Below are 14,539 nucleotides of genomic sequence, written 5' to 3'. Positions count from 1 at the left end.
ACATAAAGTCTTCATTACCCGGCGGCAACAATGCAGCCTTATAAACAGCTTTTACAACACTTTTAAGTCTCCTGAAACACCAGGCGCTGTGACTACTTTTACAACAGCTGGGTAGCACAGCCAGCGATAAATTTAGACACACACACACACACACACACACACGCACACACTGCGTAAAACGATGCAAGAATTAATTTAAACCCTTAGTTAGCCAGCTCTCCATTAGCAACCACTTAGCTTCAGCGCATTTGTTTGTGTTCAACTGGTGTCGGAAGTTCTCCGACAGAAATGTAAACGAAAGAAAAGCAACATACGAACAGACTTCCTGAATAAAGATAGCGGGTTGAGTGTGTATGCGGGAGACTACTACACACACACGCGCGCACACGCACGCACGCACACACACTCACCGCTCGCAGGCTGAGACACAGCAGACACGGCGGTCTGACCCATATTCTGCTGGAGCACCGGGCCGGACCGGGGGTGGGGGGGGGGGGGGGGTCCCCCGAACCCGCTATCACGGCCTTCTATCCCCGCATAAACCCTGTCCGCGTCCGCTGAGTGAGTTCATTTCAAGACTAAAAAAAAAAAAGTTTCACACCGTGATGGCTGAGTCGCTGGAAACTTGGTTCACTCACTCACTCACTGACTGACTGACTGGGTCGCTACTACGTCGTAACTTCCCCTCCCATCTCCCACCGCCTCCTCCTCCCTCCCTACCTCCCTCCTCCTCCTCCTCCTCCCCCCCTCCCGCGAGCAGCTGAAAAATGCTTCTCATTCCTTGGTGCAGATTAGTGCTGCTGCTGCTGCTGGGGTCAAAGGACGGCGAGGTGCGACGCCTTCAGCCTTTAGTTTTAACACTGGTCGACAATACATAAGTGACGAGAGTGACTTAAATTACCTACAGAAAAAGAAAAGAAAAGATAGAGAAAAAAAAATAGGAGTTTTAACATTTTGTATTCATTGTATTTTCAGATAGCCCCGGCCCGTCCCATCCTGTAATACAACCATTCAACCTCAAAAGGCGATGGTGAGTCACTTTATCATCCAGACCGCTCTCAGTCAAACATAAGAGGAGGACGGAGTGGCCTATTATGATCTCCTGTCGGAGTAGAATGAGTAAAGTCAAATAGTAAAACGACGGCTGAAGTTAAAAAGAAAAAAAGAGGAAGCAACACGTAGCCAGCACGGGCCGGTGCTTTCCACCACTGCAGATAGCTCTCAGGAAGTAAAAGAATAAAGTTTGATGTGGAACTCGTAACATTTCTTGTCGACTGGTGAGTATACCGCGACTAACACTGGGCCTCATTCACCAATATCTTCTGAAGATTTTTCTTCAATTTGTTCTTAGGAAAAAGTGCACGTCAGATTCACAACATGTTCTTAAACCCCGGATTTGTCCGCACCTCTGTTTGGGGTGACCAGATCTCAACAAACCAAATGTGGGGCAAAGAGTATGTTTGTGTGGGAGAAAATGCGACATGTTACCAATACTTTTGGTTTCAAGTTAGGTCACAGGTTAGGTCACATGCTGAAGGACTAAACAATAAAAAAAAAAAAAAAAAAAAGCAACTTTCCAATCTCCCACGGGAAGTAAGTACGGTAAGAATAAAAGGAAGTGTGAAGTTTCACAGTAAACGTTTTTATGCGGTGCCAGTTTACCACCACAGTCTGCTGACCTGCATGGTTGGGATGCTGCACAGTGTGGTGATCAGGAGTTATCTCAGCTACTGTTTCTTATCTTTCTGGGAATCATCTTTGGGTATCGACATCGACAGTTTCATCTCTTTTTTGCGACACACACATTGATAGTCGGGACTCGCTCGCACTGTGTCGCTTTACAAAGTGAATTTGAGACGTAAAGCAGAAAAATCTAAAACCTCCTACCGTCTTCACCACGCAGCTATAAGTTGCGTCCCAGCCACTATTTCTGCGCAGTGCCCGCAAACTGCAGGTATCTTTTCTTAGATGCAGGTTTCTGCGGCGTGTTTGGTTGCGTTGCTCTTCCATGCTGACTTGACAATAAACCTCGCTGTTTGTGAGAGGTTGTTCAGACCAGCTGTAGATGTTTTCTGACACTCATGGAGCCGCACTTCTACTGTTCAGCTGTGACACTACTCTTCTGTGACCTCATCGGATTCTCTTCTGTGACATCATCGGATTCTCTTCTGCGACATCATCGGATTCGCTTCTGCGACATCATCGGATTCTCTTCTGTGACATCATCGGATTCGCTTCTGTGACATCATCAGATTCTCTTCCTCTAAACTCAGATGAACATTCTACTGCAGAACGCTTCAGAGGCATCTCTACAGAATTCCGTGGTTTCTCCCAATACGCGAATATCACAACGGATTCGGTGCACTTCGCCAAAGCAATGTTACAGCATTAATAAGTTTGTTAGTGTCAGCTGTTTGTTGATACACAGTTTCAGACCAGTTAGAACAACTGGTAAATGTGACTAGCTCAACATCTAGCTGCCTGCTACACTGGGGCAGTTTTATGTCGCAAACAAACCGGACGGTACTGACGACGTTTGGACAATTCTGCAACTTTAGTGGAGCGAATGACGACACAAACCTTACGGAAAAACATTCTAAATCGCGGCAATATATGTTTCTTTCTTTGGCAGTTTTCTTTCCACCGTGGTCTTGCTAGAAATGGACATAAGAAAGCTAAAATGTACCCTTAGTACGGTATGGTATCACAAAGTACAGAATTGCAAAGGGTTGAACTGATTCTGTACATCAGTGCTTTGTTGACAAATTCCTCAACCATGAATCCAGTCACACCAGGAGTCTAAATGTTGAATTATAGACATTGCACCAGAACAATAATCACATTTTTGCGTGAAAATAAATGATTTAAAGATAACTAAGGGACCAAGCATCATGGAATCATCGAATATATATTTAGATAATGGTCCATAATGACTAAATTAGCTTATCCGGTCCGGACAGAGCCTCTGGTTCAGGAGGAGGGTCAGTACAGTCAGCTCTGCCCTGAAGGCAATTTATTATGGAAAAAGGAGATGACAGTGAACCCTGAAGCCCGCTGTGAGAAAGGTCAAAAGAGAGCAAAATCTGTTGATGGTTTGTCTGCATGGCCATGAAATCCTTTGATTGTGGGACAGAGAAGTAATATCTGCTCCATATTAGATACTTGAGTTCACACCACTGCTCTCTGACGACCGTGGCAAACCGAGCCAAACACTCTAGCCTCAGACTGTCAACACGGGAGTCGACTAGTTTGTGTGTGTGTGTGTGTGTGTGTGTGTGTGTGTGTGTGTGTGTGTGTGTGTGTGTGTGTGTGTGTGTGTGTGTGTGTGTGTGTGTGTGTGTGTGTGCGCTTAGCAATCATCACTGCCACTGTGTGTCAGTTGAGACCTTGCAGAATACGGCTTGACAGAAATGAATTGTCACGACACACGCACACACACACACACACACACACACACACACACACACACACACACACACACACACACACACACACACACACACACACACACACACACAGTGAAACATGAGCAAATTAAACTTGGCTGACCTGGAAGTGAAATGACATCCCATTAAGGCCAAGACTGCCATCTAGTGTCAACTACATAAGTCAGAAGACTTCAGGTTAATTAAAGATGAGAAACTCTTGTTCATTCTTAATGTGAAACTTTTATGTCTGCCTGTCCACGTCAACGCAGTCCACCCCTCCCTTCGCTTCTCAAAGTCATTAAAGAGTAAGAAGGCACAAACAGTCCTAGCGTTTATGCAATTCCAAAATAGAGCAGTCTTGCTACGAATTGCTGCAGAATGGGCAGCCAGCAGAAAATCTTTGTATCTGGATCTTGCAGCAGCAAATGGAGAATGGAGTTGTTATAAATTTTTGTATAGCCTCACTCAACACCTCTTAATACAGTCACCTGACTCATCTGTAGTCAGATAGTAATATCATATGATTGGTTTCATTTTTTTTTTTTTGATTTGCACTTTGAGTATGGCGGATCTACCTCTTCTAATCATAACGTGGCTCTTTAGGTGACATGGATGCCATCAAACTTAAAATATTTTGAACATGCTACATTTGCTTTCGCCTTCATATTTCTGATCCGTTTCAAAGACTCCAAATCCAGTTCTGTTTGTCATATGCAATAATGCCCTTCATTACACATTCAGCAGCCAAGACAACCACAGTCTTACGGGACAGTCATTAGTGAATAAGATGGAAGTGGATAATTGAACAGGAAGGAAGTCAGTGAGGTGGGAGGATAAAACAGGAAGATGCAAGTACTTAGAGAGGTTAACAGAGGAACATGAGTGTGTTAGCATTGACTGGGAGGTAATGTCATTTTACTACAGTATCTACAATGCATGCATACTGAATTTTTTTGAGGCTACACGTGTTAAAATACTATTACGATGCAGAGAAGAAAGCTGGAATGTAACAGGTGACGGGGTGTACTTACCCAGCACACTCATGCTCAGTGCATTTGTGCATAAGACAACTCAACACAGAGCCTAAACAAGTAGTTACAGAGGGTCACTGGATAATACAGTTTACATAATATAACCTGCTTGCCTTTGCACTTCTTTTAGACTTTGCCCCACCATGTTCTATTGCAGGCTTTTTGAGAAAAAAAAAAAAATTCCGAGGCTAATAGGCTAATTAAAATAAAAAATAATAAAAAAAACTTGAACAGGATCCAAAGATCATGTGAAGTTAACTTGACCCAAATAGAAAGGGTTTGGAATGAAGATTACCAAAAGCCGGGTCTAACGGAGTGATGATGGTGATGTTGTTCTCGTCATAAAACACACTGTTCTCCTGTAATGTGATCACAGATCCGCTCGTGTATTACACATATTGACACACAGATCCTTGATCCTACCTGACCCAGCCCGAGCACAAATATGACATCATGATTACACAGTTCGAGTGTATTTATACTTCCACAACAGCGAATGCGATGTTAGTGTGCGACTTCTATTGGCAGCCATGCACGCCTAAGCCACAACAGAAGCACCACCATGTTTGACAGATGAGGTGGTCCATTGAACTTTGTTCCAAGTCTCTACTGTTGAACGGATTTTTGACAAGGGAACATGTTCGCTGACGTCCCGAGGAACATTCTGGACTTCCTCTTGCTTTTTTGGTTTTTAGTTTTCTTTTGGCCCCATGCAAATCTGGGTTTCTACCACTGCTTCAAATATTTCCTATTACTTTGTACCTTTGTGACAATTACTGATCAAATGTAGGGAAAAGCTCCCTCTGGATTTTGCTCGGATCTCTTTGATGCTTTCACTGTAAATCTGCAAGAATACACTATCCAAAGAGGGGATCTTTGGGAGTACTGTATGTTCAAAGTCAAGAGGATGCTCCTTTTTGAGTAAGCAAATTTGTATGTTAAGGTAACACTTTTCAGGAAATGGGTTGTGTTTGTCCTGACACTAAATAACAGAGATCAGCTGAGGAGGGCCTGACCTTTTCATTGAACGGAACTGCAAAAAGAGAGACAGGAGAGGTAAAGGAAGAGAGGGGCTAGAAGGAAGAAAGAGAGTCATCAAATATTAAGTAGTAGCCTCAGCAGAGCATGGATAATAATTGTTTAAGTGCTACTTCTCAGGGCATTTCTTCCCTCCCTTTGATTTATTTATTAAACCCAATTTCTGCCATGTCTCATTGTGTTGTCATAACTAAAGCTGATTTGGTGCTTTCATGGCTGTCAGACTGTAATTGTCTGAAAAAGAAAAGAACACATTCAAAGCAAGTTGTATGTGGTTGAATGGTTTAAGTATATGTGAAGTTACACGAGTGGCATTCTGTGTTACAGACAACCTAACCTTTTCAAGAGTCGGGGACCAGACAACTCTGTACTAAGATCGTGATTCAGACTGCAAACTGTTATAACAGTTAAGTGTGACTCAACAGGGAACAGACTCTGCTATACAAGCAAACCAAGCAGAACCAAGAGGAACTGTAGCTCCATGGTTTCAATACAGAACCAGTGAGATCTCATTGGCCTTATGCGGCGTTTCATTGCTTTAAAGCAGTGTCTTTAAATATAAATGGCAAAATTTGCAGTGTATTGCATGCCATTGTTGGGATTTAAAATGGCCTGTAAAATTTACTGACCACGCTCATATGTATAGGTACTCCCGGTCATTAGCCAATTTTGCTCTAGAATTAATTAGTAGTAGTCTTTCTATAGCCAAGTCATCTCAAGGGTCTCTGTTGTTAATTTCCTGCGTTTGAGATTAGATTTGATAGCTATATCACAAATGTGCATGTACCAAAAACAAATCTACACTCAGATGCTGATGTTGATCAAGTGATGTAACTTGTAATACTTACTCCTGAAGGTTAGTGCTTTTCCCTTCTCCATGCGCATTACTGTGCTCCACTACAATTGTGCGCAACAGGAACAGTCTCTGAACTTTTTGTTTGCATCTCGTATGTCACCGTTTATCCATAACATCTGTTTTCAATACAGTTTGATGCTTTTTGTTTCTATCAATACACCAAATTTTCCACTTCAGTTTTGTAATTTTAACTCTGTTTTTTTAGTCATGAATTTAGTCATGTTTATTTAGTTTAATGTCACAGAGAAAAACTGTATGAATTTAAGGTTTTCAGGGACTTCAGTGAAGTGAAATTTTAGCCCAAAGCTACCTCTGCTTTCAATAAGTCTGACTTTCTTGGTGTTTTTGCAATGTTGCCACCAAATATAAATCGCAGACTGACATTTATTCCTCACCTGTGTGTGGATGAAATTGCTTTGAGAATAAATTGCAATCTTGTGGCTGTGCTAATAATAAAAATCATAAATAAATGAAAAAAGTAATTTCATATTGGACAATTCTGTTCCTGCACATGAGCCACACTCCACACAGGGAATGAAAACTTGTATTTAGTACCTGAATCTAGCCAGTGCTAGTTCTAACAAACACAAGTTTATTTTTTCTTGTTTGGCCATACACACCCATTAAAAGCATTTTTACCTGATAATAATAACAGTACAGTCTTATAATGTAACATCACAGTAATGGTTACTGTCATTTCTCTTCCTCTTCCCATCTGCCTGCCAGCTTGTCTGAAACTTGATCCCCTGTTTGTTGTATTCTGTTTGGCACAACCCATGAGCCGCCATCACTGCTAAAATGTTGCCTGTATAAATCAATAATTGACATCCTGCCAGACAGGCAGTCAGAGACCTTATGAGAGAGAGAGAGAGAGAGAGAGAGAGAGAGAGAGAGAGAGAGAGAGAGAGAGAGAGAGAGAGAGAGGAAAAGAGGCAGAGGTGGTGACAAACTGAACTGGAGGGAAAAACTGCTACTGTCCTGGTGGGGTCTTCGAAAAAAACTGAAAAGGCCTCAGTTGCAGGAAACTGTAGAAACAACAACACATAAAGCAAGGCGTGACTGTGTTTTGGAAGTGTGTGACATGAGGCCATAAGAGGACAGCAAATGGAGAGAGTAAACAAACAGCAGCTATCGTATCTTTCTACACTTTCCTATTGTAACTACAGTATATGAGGTCATATCGGCACAGATTTACCCGAGAGCCACTGTCTATTACAAAAACCTTAGCATGTCAGTTGTGTTTGCTCAGTTGTGTTGTGTGGTTGTTAGCCAAGACTTTACTACTCTTTTCTAGGCTCAGCGTGGTTTGTTTTAAAGTAGACGGCCACCGGTTAATGATGGTTGCTTTGGACACTGTCCAGCTCTACTGACAGACTGAGGAGAGGTTTGTTTTACCAGTGTGTGGCACAAAAGGTCTGAGATGAGGTTTTGGTGTATTCACCGGACACATTAATTCCAGGTTTTTATGATACAAGTGCCATAAAACCAGCAAATGGAAAAAGGTAGTTTAGATTTAACAGCCAAGATAGAACAATATCATGTGTTCTCCCATAGTGAGTCATTCAGTGAATCACCAGAGCAACATGAGGATAGTTCTCTTTCAAAATACAAGCATGTTCGTTAAGCCCCCGTCAGACAAGTAGATTGAACTGTCAATCTTGAATTATATTGTTTTACCAGAGCAAATGTCACTATCAAATTGAATATTCATGTATGAGAGAAAATCATACATCTCTCTCTCAAACACAGCTGCATTTGTCAAGTCAAGTTATATATATTTATATAGCACTTTTTTTTTTTAAAGTGCTGCTCTTAATGAAACAGATTCAAAACAGTCAAATAGACTTGATACTAAAGAGAAATAAGCAATAGAAACAAATTAAAATGAAAAGCAAGATTTGTGGCATAAGAGAGATGAGGAGTGACTTCCCTTTTAACTTGAGTAGCCCTGAGTGCAGAGGTTGATGGTCCGTCAACCAATTTAAAGTCTGATTTGTACAAAGTGTCCTTAATATACAGACTGGAATGTCTTCTTATAGTGCCGACTGCAGTGGTCATTTACTTTACTCATATAGACGTGGAAATTTGCATATTCAGGGTCAATTTACATTGTCTCCAAAACACACTGTGACACATATACGTTTAACAACAGGCAGTGAAAATACACACTAGCCTTATGAGCGACCACAGTGTTCGCTGCAAATGCACACACAACACATGCACATGCATGTGCGCACGCTCACAGGTGCTGCTTTGCTTTGCAAAGTGGCATTTCACAAATTTACAACAGCAATAATTTGCTGTGCGCCCATTCAGCCCAACAGACAAAAGCACACACAAAGAAGGACTGGTGTTTCTTTCTGTAAGGATTACCTGAGATGATAATAAAGTGGAAAGATCATCTCTGCCCTGAATTTCTGTCTTTCTTTATTGACACACTGCAGCAGGGGCTTTGCCTATTAAACACTGACATGTTATGACAACCTCTGCAAACAGTAATTAAACTATATTAGATAACAAGAGCCTGATATAGCCTGCCTGCCTCCTCTGGCTGAGTGTGACACCAACTAATACACCGACGGACTATTGTCATTTAGTCTAACACACCAAAGATGGCTACCACCCAGGAATTATTCGTCTTAATAAGTTTTCTATCTTCTGTAGAAATATTGATAAGATGCGGTTTAATCTTAGTCACATAAAAAACTCTAATGCTATAATGCAACTGTGGGCAGACTTACAAAACCAATAACTCCTTTTAAAGTTAAGCACACACTCATCATTGCCTCAAAAGCATTGCCAAAGAATCCTTTAACAAAAGGATCATCAGCAAATCTGGCTCTCGCAGCACGCCAGAAGCCTGGTTAAGTGAAGATGTAGCATACCTTAATGGTTTTAAATGTTCCATTTGCAGCATTAGCATCTTATTAATATTGCACACAGTTGTTTTTATCTCTAAACTGGTGGACATGTACAAATTACATATTGTGATATGTCACAGATTTATTTGAGATGATGAAACAAGGCAAAGGAGTACCAGAAAAACCTGCTCCGGCTGCATGACTGCCACCCAGTCAAGGGATCTTTGACAACAATGGATCCGACACTTACACCATAGATCATGTTGCAAAACAATCAGACGCTCCAGCACGGAGTCATGTGCACATTTAATGCAGTATGATCCCCTTTCTGATTTGTAAGCTGAGTGGTCCTTAAAAGAGCTGTCTTCAAACTACACACTGGAACTGCACGCAGGCTGGTTCGCAACTCAGGCAACATAGACTTAGGATTTTGTAAAGCAGTCACTGGCTAACAGGTGACAACTGGAGCTGAGACAGTATGTGAAAGGAAGAAGAACAAGTGGAAACAATCTCTTTTCTTCCATGGCTTCTGTCACATAATGTCAACGAGACGCTTGACACATTCACCAAGACAAACATACAGGAGGAAGTGCAGCTTATTATATAAGGAGGTAACTCACCATCATGTTCCATGACTTGACCCAGGGAATATTATCAGCAGTGTGCGATGATTCTTGCCTCTTCCCGACACACAACCTCCCTCCCTCCGTCCCCCCATTAACTTCCCCTCCTCCCTTCTCACTGCCTCCCTTCTTCTCCTATTCTCTCTACCCTCTCTTTCTCTCTCTCTCTCTCTCTCTCTCTCTCTACCTTTCTCTCTCTCTCTCTCTCTCCCTCCCTCTGTCCAATAAAGACCATTAAAAGTTAATGTTTGTTTCCATCTCAGGTCCTCGTTCTCCCTCCCCATCTGAGTCTTGTCTTGTGTCGATCTCCATCTCCCTGCCTGTCAAGATTTTTTTCCTCTTTCTTCTGGCTACTGAGTCTGGCTCCAGTTTCATCCTTTTTTTTTTTTTTTTTTTTTTTTTTACTCTCTCCTCCATGTGCTGAAGTCCCACAGTGACGTAAGAAATAAGGAGAGGAGAAGAGAGGAGATGAGGGTAGAAAAAGTGGAAAAATAATAGAGAGTGTATCTAATAAGCAAGAGATGGTTAGTGTTTTAACTTTTCCTTGGTGAACTTCTCTTCTATATTTATATTGCTGTCAGTCACCTTCGGGGCCAGGCTGATATGATCAGACCTGACTGCATAACAACATGCTATGGTAGATAGAAGACATGTAGGTTAGAGTACGATTATGTCAGTGAGAATGTGATTTCTTAATCGAAAGGTGATCAGCCCCACGTGACAGTCCAGAAAAGCATTTTTTTTTTTTTACTTTATTTCATTTAATTTTAACAAGGGATTCAACCATTAATTATTTCCATTATCGATTAATCTGTTGATTATCTTTTCATGTATTGCTTTAGTCAAAAATGTTGCACGATGCTCATCACAATTTCTCAGACACGAAAGGGAATTATTTGAATGGCATGTTTTAAAAGAAATTATACATGTGTTGAATTTACATATAAAACCGCAAAAAAGCAGTAAACTTGTCTATTTGAAACGAAGGATCCAGAAAATGTTTAACATTTTTATTGGAACAAATGACTGAAATATAAATATAGGAGACTTAGACATCATTTTTAATCAGAAATGAAAACAGTTAAATTCAAGTTTTTGTGATAATACATAATACATGTTTTCTTTCTGGGACAGGATTTTTTCTGCCAGGATTTCAAACAAGAAATTTCTGCATTTCTTTTTCCTCTTGCATCCATGAGGGAGGAGCTCATGGATCATAGTGGGCGGGGTTTAGTTTTAAAGCAATGCAACCACCATTAAGCACCAATCAGAGGATCTGATAGCTGGTGGGCTGTTTAATCACTGTCAATTACATTTGCTTTGACCAGACCCACAATGTCACATTAGTTGTGTGTTAGCTCCTAATAAGTAATATCTATTTTTCTAACCTTGGCTGTTGCTAAGTAACACATATTATTGCTTACTAATTGAAAACACACCTGAAGACCATGGCATCGCAGTGACTGCACCTTGATCACAACAACAGATATTAAACCCACAGATTATTTCCATGGCATCAGTAATAATCGCAACACCAAATAAATCAATAGACACAGACTCTGAAAGAGACACGAGACAGAGAGGAATCAAAGAAGCAGACAGATGGTCATTTTCTCCCTTAAGTGTTGTGAAGAGCCAAACAACGTGGTAAATATGTCATCTGTATGCTGGTGAAGGTGTGATGTTGGACGTCACAGCTCGCTGTATAGCGCCAGACAAATCATGACTGGAATTGTATGTCCCTTTTAGACTTTTAGATACACACAAACACAAACACACACACACACACACACACACACACACACACACACACACACACACACACACACACACACACACACACACACACACACACACACACACACACACACACACACACACACACACACAGCTACAGTATATTTGTGTGTCTGTGTGAGTATCAAACTGATTTTTAATTTCCTGTTCTTTATCAGAATTTTTTTGATATCAAAGTTCAACCTATAGAAAGAAAAAGTGGAGAAAGACATTATAAAATACACTGATGGACTGAAAGTAACGTGTGTGTGTGTGTGTGTGTGTGTGTGTGTGTGTGTGTGTGTGTGTGTGTGTGTGTGTGTGTGTGTGTGTGTGTGTGTGTGTGTGTGTGTGTGTGTGTGTGTGTGTGTGTGTGTGTGTGTGTGTGTGTGTGTGTGTGTGTGTGTGTGTGTAAGCCAATGTAAACATTGTAAACTGGTCTGAGAACAGACATAATGTCCACACAACCATTAGGTTATTGACAACATAAGAGCAGCTATACACCCTCCAGTATTTTGCTCTTGTTGTTATTGTATTATATATGTTCACGTTTTCCTCAAATAAAATCTTGAATCTGTTATTTTTGGCACTGACGTCTCTCTCCTCCGCAGGCTTTTTTTTTTTTTCAAACTGACCCACCAAGTTATTATTAAATTTCCGTTACGTGCAAACATACACTTATTGTATGTACACAGGGTTATTAGAGGCTGCGCTAGGTAATATTAACATCCTGTTAATTTGCTGCTTAGGCGTTTCAACGACTGTTAATAGAGTTAAGGGCTTAGTAAGTAACCACACACAGTTACTGATAGACAGATGGAGGGGGAGAGACATAGAGATAGTGAGACTTTGAGTTTTGATGTAGTCCAATGAAGCGGCTCACAACAAGTGAGAAGAACAACAACTGGCTCATCAGCTCCAACAACACCCTCCCACACAGGCACACACACGATTGCAAAGGAAACTAAAAGGCGAAAAAAACGCCTGTATCTCATAAGGTCAACTGGTATTTAAAACGACATGTAATCTTAACTTCTTTTCTCACCATTAAATGTGAGAGCAGCACATACAGTATAGTTTGACCAAAAATAACCAGGGACTGAGTGTGCCAAGAGTGGGAAAGTCCATTTTCAAAAGCAATAATATGTAGGTTTGTTCATGAGAATAAACATGTTTTGTGGAATCAGAGCAATTATTGGATTTCAATTACCTATTGTTTGTCTACCAGTGTAATCGTGTGGTGAGGCATATTTAAAATGAAGCAACAGCAGGCCAATGAGTTCTCCAAACTGAGCATCAGAAAAAGTTTGCAACTGCCCTTCAGAACAACAAACAGGATTGTTTTCTCAACCAATGCCCTCCAACACCTCTGAAAAGTAAATACGCTGATATGGCTCCACTGTAGCTAAGGTTTGGTTAGGTTTAGACACAAATGTGACTTGTTTAGGATTAGAGATGCTTAGTGGTTTGGTTTTAAATTAGATTTAGGGCAAAATTAGGTCCCTAAAACATCAGGAAATGACTGAAGTAACCAGCATTTACTGTCAGTTACAAACCGGAAACCAAATAAGCAGTTTCCCATGTTAAAATTCACTGTTTCATGGTCCCGTCCATCCACCTCGACCTCCTGCTACTGCAGAATTTGTGACTCTACAGAGAGCTTCTGTTAACCTGTATGTTTTGTTTCACCCACTATTGTAACTCAATGCAATGTCACATTTTGGATTTCTCTAATCACCCATTGTGAAACTAGAATCACCACATCCTCCCTCCGCTTGTCAAGTTCCCGTTTTCATCCATGTCTGACGTCGGACACTTCACACATATCTTTAACCCGACAGCACAGAACATCTAAACCAGGGGTCTCCACCCAGTCGCCGCTGGTTGACTATGTGTTTGTTAAGTATCGGTTTGTTGTTCTTCACATAAAAGAAGGTTTGGTGGAGCTCAGCTATATGAATAAATGTTACAGTGTCACGTTCATTTTACCAAAGTAGCTCTCAGAGGGAAAAAAGGTCAGAGACCCCTGATGTAAACAATCAGTATAGTTTGAAGGTGGTTATCAAAGATCAGTGTCATCAACTCGGTAACCAACCAAATGTGAAATATGGTTACAATCTCTCCTTCTGTTCCTGAGTAATGGTGTTGAATAATAGCCAGACAATTGCTTTTACAGGGCATTTTGATATCACAGAGCCTTTGAACTTTTGGATATAAAGTGTCATTACTTCACCATTTTATCCTGTTAGACATTTGTGTGAAATGATGTCCTAATTATCACATAAATTCTTGAGTAACGGCCACAAATGTGTTTTGTGAGATCAGAGTGACCTTTGATCTTTGGCCATCAAATTCTACTCAGTTAATAAGTCTTTAAGTGGACATTTGCACCAAATTTGAAGCAATTTCCTTAATGTGTTCTTGCGATATTGCTTTCACAAGAATGGGACGGACACACAGACCCAAGTTCAGGTTTATTTATCTGCAAAATATATCTATAACTGTGCTGCAGTAATTACACCACTGATTTTGTGATTTTACTCCTGAAGTTCCAACTTGAGATGGTGATAATATGTGAACACTGCAACACAATTACAGTTAGGGTCTTTTTGTTACTGATGCAAACCTTAACCATAACTTCCTGGTATTTCAGCAGCAGTTGCAGAAGCCACAGCATGGCTGAGAGAGGACTGTGTGGGCAGTGAAGGGGGAAGGGCTGCTCTCTGCATTACAATACATTTTAACAAGTGGTTACTGCAGACTGAAAGGGTATGTAATCAATGTTCGGGGAGCAGAGCCAACCAGCAAGCTGACACTCCTCTGTTGTCCTCCTCTTTTCTTCTGTCCTCTCCTTCTCCTTCATCATCTCATCCTTGTATTCCCTTATGCCTCCCCTCCTCTCCTCTCTTCACCGTTTTCATAATTT

At 41.0% G+C, this 14,539-nt stretch overlaps 1 protein-coding gene across 8 annotated transcripts in view; it reads right to left on the bottom strand.

The window, feature by feature from the left end:
• phactr2 (phosphatase and actin regulator 2) overlaps positions 1-14,539 on the bottom strand; it is a 44,255-nt gene that overhangs the window by 26,962 nt on the left and 2,754 nt on the right. For 3 of the 8 annotated variants that reach the window (XM_069692950.1, XM_069692953.1, XM_069692952.1), the window contains exon 1: positions 411-630. The exons of 4 other annotated variants lie outside the window; for them this stretch is intronic. In XM_069692950.1, coding sequence (XP_069549051.1) covers positions 411-453 — 43 coding nt within the window. In that variant the 5' untranslated portion in view covers positions 454-630. Of the gene's footprint in view, positions 1-410; positions 631-9,834; positions 10,695-14,539 lie in introns of those variants that run through there. One more of the 8 variants, XM_069692951.1, reaches the window with a different exon arrangement.

This window comes from Brachyistius frenatus, unplaced genomic scaffold (assembly GCF_029030835.1).
Source record: "Brachyistius frenatus isolate BFR_SWC_R1_liver_20210118 unplaced genomic scaffold, ASM2903083v1 Contig_13, whole genome shotgun sequence".
Classification (NCBI taxonomy): Eukaryota; Metazoa; Chordata; class Actinopteri; family Embiotocidae; genus Brachyistius; species Brachyistius frenatus.
This window is presented reverse-complemented; position numbering and strand designations above follow the sequence as displayed.